General features: G+C 44.7%; 1 protein-coding gene across 4 annotated transcripts in view; it reads right to left on the bottom strand.

Moving 5' to 3' along the window:
* The window catches only part of LOC102196053 (pleckstrin homology domain-containing family A member 5), a 160,467-nt gene that overhangs the window by 17,819 nt on the left and 133,995 nt on the right, over positions 1-8,653 (bottom strand). For 2 of the 4 annotated variants that reach the window (XM_005733217.2, XM_005733218.2), the window contains 9 exons: positions 7,033-7,095; positions 6,867-6,947; positions 6,636-6,788; positions 5,155-5,256; positions 4,956-5,064; positions 4,033-4,076; positions 2,519-2,713; positions 2,067-2,196; positions 219-340 (listed from right to left, as the gene is read on the bottom strand). In XM_005733217.2, coding sequence (XP_005733274.1) covers positions 219-340; positions 2,067-2,196; positions 2,519-2,713; positions 4,033-4,076; positions 4,956-5,064; positions 5,155-5,256; positions 6,636-6,788; positions 6,867-6,947; positions 7,033-7,095 — 999 coding nt within the window. The remainder of the gene's footprint in view (positions 1-218; positions 341-2,066; positions 2,197-2,518; positions 2,714-4,032; positions 4,077-4,955; positions 5,065-5,154; positions 5,257-6,635; positions 6,789-6,866; positions 6,948-7,032; positions 7,096-8,653) is intronic. The other 2 variants (XM_005733219.2, XM_013910873.1) reach the window with 1 other exon arrangement.

Genomic DNA, 8,653 nt, shown 5'->3' with positions numbered 1-8,653 from the left:
TGAAGGATAAACCGCCCGCAGGGGCGTGCTGGGTGTTTTATATATATAGAGAGAGAGAACAGAGTCACCAAATGAAGATGATTCTGCTTCTGATCTATATTTACGAGCGGTCAGTGAGAGAGTGCTTCATTTCCTTTTATGTACTCCGAATAAATGCGTCAGACATGACTTGCCCTCGTAGTGCAACAGATTTACCACACTATAAAGGTGAAACTTACAGATCTGGATTCAGGTTTCTTGGTCTTCCTCAGGGTAACGTAGGAAGCAATAGTGGAGGACTCGGCAGGGCTCATTGGGGATTTGGTCCTGGGGGGGATGACACCCACTCGGTACGGGGACACTGTTGGAGAAACAGCCGGAAAATGCTCTCACTCACACATTAATGAAAAACAACTAAAAGGACTAAAAACAATATATAGGCTACGTGTTTTAACTGAACCAAGTTAGTATGAGGTCCCAACGTTACCAACACAGATGTGAGAGAAATACTCTTTCCAGTAGGGCTGATGAAGGCCTGAAAAGGTCAAAGGACAAAGCCTCACCTGTGGCCAGTAAACACTTTCTACATTCAGTGACCATGAATGACATCTTCTAAAACTTGACGAATTGATTGAATAATATAAGATAGCACAGATCTGTCTTTACTATTAATACCCTTTAACAGATACATTCCCCGACCAAAAAAACATCGCCACCAAAAAAACTCTAGTACGTAGTTGGACTGCCTTTAGCTTTGATTACGGCATGCATCTGCTGTGGCATTGTCTCCACAAGCTTCTGCAATGTCACAACATTTATTTCCATCCAGTGTTGCATTAATTTGTCACCAAGAACTTGCACTGATGATGGTGGAGTCTGACCGCTGTGCAAAGCCTTCTCCAGCATCCCAAAGAGTCTTAATGGGGTTAAGGTCTGGACTCTGGTAGCCAGTCAATGTGTGTGAAAAGGATGTCTCATGCTCCCAGAGCCACGCTTTCACAGTTTGAGCCAGATGAATCCTGGCATTGTCACCTTGGAAATATGCCCGTGCCATCAGAGAAGAAGAAACCCATTGATGGGATAACCTGGTCATTCAGGGAGTCAGCGGACCTCCTTCTTGGAGCACATGCTGTTGCTGAACCTAGACCTGACCAACTGCAGCAACCCCAGACCACAGGCTTGTAGGCACCAGGCATGACGGGGGCATCACTCCATCTGCCTCTCCTCTTACCCCGATGCGCCCATCCCTCTAGAACAGGGTAAGTCTGGACTCATCAGACCACATGACCTTCTTCCATTGCTCCAGAGTCCAGTCTTTATGCTTGCTAGCAAACTGAAGCCTTTTTCCCGGTTTGCCTCTCTGATTACTGGTTTTATTATGGCTACACAGCTGTTCAATCCCAATTCCTTGAGCTTCCCATTGTGCTGGTGGAAATGCTCTTATATTCACTATTAAACATAGCCCTGAGTTCTACTGTTGTTTTTCTTCGATTTGATTTCACCAAACGTTTAATTGATTGCCGATCACAATCACCACACTTCTTCCTCGAAGACCATGGATCCCCACTATCCTTCCACTTTTTAATAATGCGTCGGACAGTTCTTAACCCAATTTGCGTAGTTTCTGCAGTCTCCTTGGATGTTTTCTCTGCTTGATGCATACCAATGATTTGACCCTTCTCAAACACACTAACATCTTTTCCACAACCACGATATGCATCTTTCGACATGGTTGTTTATGAAATGTGAAGCAACTCATTGCACCAGTTGGGGTTGAATAACTTGTTGCCAGCTGATAATCGCCCATGCAGTAACTGTCCAACAGGAGGCTCGAACCTATTTGCTTAGTTAAATCCAGCGGGCAACTTTTATAATAAGTGTGGCTTGTGGCTCGGCTGCAGGGGTCAGCCCGCCAGAGGGACCCGCTCAGCCCAATCCGGACATCAGTGCCCCGAACCCACTGCTCCACCCCCTCTGCAGCCAAGCCACACCCCGTCACGAAACGCCAGCTTCTTTAAAGCACAGTAAAAACAGTGCAGCGAGAATGAGGCTACCACTGAGAGTCACACACTGATTAATCAATGTACCTTTGGATGATGGGCCGTCTTTACTTTCAGTCTCAGCCTTGTCCTTCTCTTCACCGTTGGCCTCGTCCACTTCCTCGTTCACCGTGGTCAGCTCCGGCTCACTCTTATATAGCCGGTAATCTGGAGCTTGCTTTGAGTGCAATAGGAAGGAAATCTCAGGATAAGAATACATTCATACACAAGTTGTTCAGCATCAGTCAGGCACACATAACACCGATATGAATTAGATGTATTTGAACTTGTTGAGGAACAGATGCACATGAATTTATTCTTTAGGATGGGGTCTGGAAATAAAAGGCGAGAGATGGCTGAGAACACTGAATCCTGTGAAATGAGGAGCTCGGGTGCATTGGCTCGGTGTACTGAAGTGTGCCAGTCACAGCAAACTGAGGATGTTGGGGGCTGATGTGGTCGGGAGAGGGTGGGGCATGAACGCGTTCAGCGATTCTTACACTGTGTGCTCCATTCCTGGTGCCGGTTTTGCGGTCTTCAGGACGATAATTGTGGGAGGGCATGGGGCCACCACGGTGCGAGTGGTGGGGGGGCACTTGAGGGGGGCGGTCTGATGAGTCGTAGTACTGGGGGAGAGGCGGGCGGGGGGGTACGCTGTTGCCCTCCTTGGGAGGACTGAGTGGCTGAGTGACTGCCTGTAGACAGTTAACACAACGGGGCTCAAAGAAAGGACAGCGCTCCTGTCATGCTGTACAAATGCTGCTCGTCACCAAGAACTCAGCCTGACTGGACCAGTTTCTGCAAACTGGGATGGAGACACCTCGGCTTGTGCTGGAAATACTCAAACATCACTCTGACTCCAAATGTGTTCTTCTGAGACTTGCTGTTATGGGTGCATTCACAACGACAACAACACAAACTACACTATAAGTATGTTATTAATGGAACATATCAGTGTTAGCGGTAAACACGCATCCTAACGACATGTAAAGAGCTACGGTAAGAGTGAAATATCTGGTTCCGTGAGACGGGACAGGACTTTATTTTTAGTTTTACACCTGTTCACTCTGTCTGCTACTCGCCATCGAGCGCATACTCTACAGGACGGCGGTCCCTCGTTCATCGTGGGAGTTGCGTTCTAAAAATAACCCGCGATAAGTGAAATCCGTGAAGTAGCCAACTTTATTTTTTACAATTATTATAGATGTGTTAAGGCTGTAAAACCCGTCCCTACACAGTTTATAAACTTTTCTCGCACAGGCAGGAACATTTTCAAACTTTTCTCTGTTGTTTAAACTCCCAAAGTTCAAACCTTGGTAGAAAGTCCAGTATTACAGAATGAAACCAAACACACCTGCAGGTGACGACGTTTCGTCGACATTGTCGTGTTCGTCAGAGAAAACTTACAAACATACAGCGCAGCACTTCGGAGTCACGCTGCTACTGATCGAAGATTTATGTAAATTGGACAAGCTGAACACATTCTGTACTGTACAGGGGACACGGCACAAGATTGATTGACACTTGTCTACAGCCAATCAGGACACAGAACACAATGTGCTGTAAAAAAAAAAAGCATGCAAAATTGCGCACAAAAAAATCCACGAAACAGCAATGCTGCAAAAGGTGAACCGTGTTATAGCGAGGCACCGCTGTAACTGAAGAAGCTAATCTCACCAGCATCATGGAAAGTATCTGTGGAAACGGACAAACCTGAAACGCCACAAAAACAGCTGAGCGAGCGGATTTCTACACTGAACTCAAACATCGACCTGTCCAGTACGAAACCTTTGAGCTACACAATCTCTATTCAGCTGTGAAACAACAGACAGCAAAGCCATCACACACACTCCTGCTGAACAATTTGACCACGTGCTTCATGCTAACCCTTCAGCTGGAGCTTAAACAAAGCCATCTTGGTTGGGCTAGAAAGACGCCAGAAATCTCTGAAGTCAAAACAAACGTAACTAAAACAGAATCATGTGACAGGGGTGTAATGTGCACACTGCCGTACCTCATTCTTCTGCTGGATGCTGAGTGGCTTTGAACCAAGAAAACCTATTAAACAGACAGAAATTGGAGAAAAGAGACAGAAGTGAAGAAGTTTGCGATCACTGAAGATACGTGAATGCATCAGGTGCCGCTGCAAAATGGAGTTCTACATCTTCCTCACAAGATGATTCATCTTTCAGGTATCCAACACTTTGTAACGCACAGAAAACACAACATAGATTTACTGACAAGCCAAAGCAGAATATTAACAGGGTAGATTTAACCAGAAGGCTAAAGACGCGATATCACAGAATCACAAAAAATAGTCTATAACAAGGACCCTATGCAGAAAACGCACACACAGGGCCACCGTGTCCATTTCACGCTTTGTGTGTGTGAAATGGACACGGATGCACGGAGATATTTCACTTCATGCCAACACGAGAACAATGACGGCAAAGACAATATTAACATGTTTACGTGTATATTAAAAACAGCAGCTAGGCTGTCAGCATCACCGGGTCTCACAGTGTGTCAGTGTATTGTTGGCAGAGCCGTGTAATGACACGTTGTCATGGAAACATAAAACTAGAAACTACAACAGGGCACCAAACGTAACCGACGGTGACTATAACGGCTCTTTCTAAAAGATAAGAGTGACAACCAAGCGACGGCCGTGACCTGACGACTGAAACGCTGCAACGAGCAAAGCTGCAAAAACAAATCAAATGTACATTTTGACACACAGAAGCAAAAAGTGGTGAAGCAGCTGCTTTTTCTTTAAACCTCCGGCAGGATCAAGATTTGGTTTTGTTCAAAGAGACTGACCGTGGCGTGTTTACAAGAACTGTTTAGAACCTTGAAATTGTATCCAAGACATCAGACACACGCATGCAAGCAAGAACGTAAGAATGTGATGGTGGAGGTGCTGAGGGAGGGCCTCACTGCTATTTGTGCTCCGCTGGGGTTTGCTCTTGGACAGCGCCTCCATCACATCCTGGATCCTCCACAGCTCTTTCTGGATCTGAATGTGCCGCTGACTTGGAGGCTCTGTCTGAAGACACACAGAGACACACATCCAAATATTCTGTTCAAAGTTAACCACCGTGTAAAGTAAGAGTGTGTGTGTGTGTGTGCGTGCTACCTGTGGGCTGCCCAGGGCCTCCAGCTGTTCCAGTAGGTTGGATTTGGCCAGAGTAACATCTGCTTCCAGTAGGTCGTACTCCCTCCAGGAGCACTCTAGCTCCTGAAACAGGACACCAACAGCAGTCGGTTTGTGTTTATCTGTGCGGGTTTTCTTTCCCGTGTCTCCTCTTTTAGGTTCGGGAACCTTTGCCCTCTTTCTCATCTGTCAGGTTTGCGTGGCATTTCTGTGAGTTCCCCCGGTACATCAGTTCTAAACCAACAGACACAAGGACCAGAGACCCCGAAATCTGCAGCCGAGCAAAGACTGAACTTGTGCTTGTTCCTGAAAAGACTTCCTGCACAATCATGTGGATTCCCATCTACTATCATTAGACTGGCTGCATAGGATATGCAGGGTATGGTTTAGAGGATGGATCCCTTAGAGCCCCGATCCGGTGTGTGACCACTCACAGTGTAGCTAGAGTAGATCCAGCCTTTAGGTATGGGCTCAAAATGTGGTCATAAATATTTTGTACTTGTAAAAAAGATTTGTATGTGTAAAAAAGAATTTGTGTGTGGACTTAGCCAAAAAAAACCCTGCAAGTTACAAGTACGGATTTTGACCCTATTTTTCTTCCTTTCATCTGATTGGTCAATGTCATGTCAATCACAAATGTAACAATCCAATCAGAGAACAGATGGGTTTGGCTGTCGGAGGGGAGCTTTTTTTGAACTGCAGGTCCTTGAAGGGTGATACAGTTTGAAGCTGGAGGATCTCTATATAAATATCCGATAGCAGCTAGGTCCCTTAACTTTCAGTAGCTGTTGAAAGGAAAAAGTTGTGCTATATCAGTGGTTAGAAATCTTTTTTACAAGTACAAAATATTTATGACCACATTTTGAGCCCATATTTAGGAGCTTATTTGTTATATTTAGAACATGCACCATTAAAAAAAACACAAAATAAAAGATTTAAAATGCAGATATATAACTGTCACCTGATTCTGTTTCCTTCACTGTTGTTCACATCAAAGCTGTCACAAACATAAACACAGTGGAAGCCACACCGCTATGGAAACAAAGGCTTCGGCTGCGCTACATGCTGGTGTTCTTGGAGTTGAAAGGAGGCTTTCCCAGTACTGTGACTGGTCAAAGAACAAAACATTTTCTTACTCTGTAATCATCAGGAAACGCGTCTGTAACAGCAGTGCAGAAGTATTATTGTTGTAAAGAAATGTATATTTGGGTTTGTATATTCTGGTGTTTATCAAGGAAATTAAATGAAGAGTAAAAGCTAATCAATAACCTTACCAGCATGTATCACAGTAACGCCAGTAAAAGCTGATTTTTACTCTCCATAAGGAGTCTAGGTGATGTTCCACTGTGAGACACGCAATAAATATTCAGTAGCAAGTCCTATTCCATAAAACTGTGGCTGCTTTTCCATGCATAAATGTCCCTACGTGTCGGGTGGTGATGTGTGAGAGCATGCATGCTCACAGTGCTGACTCGGGACAGCTCCCTGCAGGTGCTGAGCAGCCCATTTTGCAGCACATCTCTCTGTTGGACCAGGCTCTGTGTGGCTGCTGCATTGGAGTCACTCTGTTCACTCAGCTCCTGACTGGCAGACAGCAGCGCTGTCTCCAGAGTGTGCTGCCACACAACACACAAAAATTATTACTGCATATCCGCAAAGAGAGCAACACACATGCACAGAGTGCACAGCTGTACCTTCTCTCTGTGTAGCTGCTGCAGTTTCTCCTCCTGCATCCTCACTGCTTTGTCCTGCTCACACAGTCTGCTCAGCTTGGTCTAACACAGCCACACAAACATGCCCATCAGTAAACGTGTCTTTGAAACGTGTCAATCATTTCACTGAGAGCTGCGGCCGTCTTACATCTATGTCAGCCTCCTCTGGGCGCTGGACGAAGGCGCCGTCTTTGTAGTCATCTGAACTCGTCTGAAGAAGAGAAACAGTCAGAGATGGACACTAAGGGGCAACACATCTGGTACAACGGAGAGCTCCAGGTCAGTTTTTCAAAAAATATTAAGAAATGTCACAGAATGCATTCAGGGATTACTTCTCGACTTGTTATACACTAACAGTCAAAAGTTTGGACTCGCCTTCTCATTTGTTGTCGTTATTTTTGCTACTTTCTACATTATAGATACAAACTGACATCAGATATATGAAGTAAGATATATGGACTCATGTAGCAAAGGAAAAACTATGTTTTATATTTTTGATTTCTGTAAGTAGCTGCTCTTTGCTTTGTTGACAGCGCGGCAAACCCTCGGCCTTCTCTCAGCGAGCTTCATGATGTTGTCACCGGAAACGGCTTCACCCGGCAGGTGAGCCTGTCAGGGTTCGTTTGTGGAATTTGTTGCCTTCTTAATGGGGTTGGGACCATCAGGTGTGTTGTGCAGAAGTCAGGTTGCTACACAGACTGTTAGAATTCATATTATGGCAAGAACCAGTCAGCTAAGAAAAGAGAAACAACAGGCCATCATTACTTTAAGAACTGAAGATCAGTCAGTTGGAAAATTGCTAAAACTTTGAATGTGTCCAAGTGCAGTCGCAAAAACATCAAGACTACGATGAAACCGTCTCACATGGGGACGCCCCAGGAAAGGAAGACCAAGAGTCCCTCATTCATCCGAGTCACCAGCCTCAGAAATCACAAGTTAACAGCAGCTCAGATTAGAGATAAGTCTAAATCTGAGATCTTTGGTTCCAACTGCAGAAAAGGTGAATGGATGGCGTACACAGTCACCTGACCTAAACCCAGTGGAGATGGTTTGGGATGGAGCGCAGAGTGAAGGCAACGGACCAACAAGTGCTCAGCATCTCTGGGAACTCCTTCAACACTGTTGGAAACCATTTCAGGAGACGACCTCATGAAGCTCACGGAGACGCCAAGAGTGAGCGAAGCAGGAATCAAAGGGTGGATATCAGGAAGAATCTAAGATATACAACATGTTATTTCACACATCTTTGTTTCCTACATAATTCCACATGCGTTCATCCGTAGTTTGATGCCTTCAGTGAGAATCTGCAATATAAATATTCATGAAAATAAAATAAAAAAACATGAAATGAGAAAGCATGTCCAAACTTTTGACTGTCTGTTTAATTTAATCCCACATGATATAAATTATTGTGTCAGGATTTGTTTTTCCTGAATACAGTGGGCAAAAATTCTTCATATTACACTTGTTGTTTATTACAAGAGCATGAAATGATGCAGTGATGATGGGATATTGTTGATATTTACTAATCCTGCTTGAAGCTGCTTACCCAGATGTTACCACGGCTGCTGTGGATCACATTAGAAAGTACAAACACGCATCGCCAGCGTAGCTTCAGCAAACTATAATATGCTGATAAACAAACTCTTACATATTGCCTCCTACACTTTAGTCTGATTTGCAGCAATGAGGTTGTGCTCTACCAAGAAACAAGTCAACCTTTTTTTAAGGCAACTTTTTGTTGGAATCAGTCCCAAACAACTGTCCCA

Source organism: Pundamilia nyererei, unplaced genomic scaffold (genome assembly GCF_000239375.1).
Source record: "Pundamilia nyererei isolate P.nyererei 1_Seehausen unplaced genomic scaffold, PunNye1.0 scaffold00050, whole genome shotgun sequence".
NCBI classification, from domain to species: domain Eukaryota; kingdom Metazoa; phylum Chordata; class Actinopteri; order Cichliformes; family Cichlidae; genus Pundamilia; species Pundamilia nyererei.
Note: the sequence above shows the minus strand (reverse complement) of the source record. Positions and strands in the feature narration are given on the sequence as shown.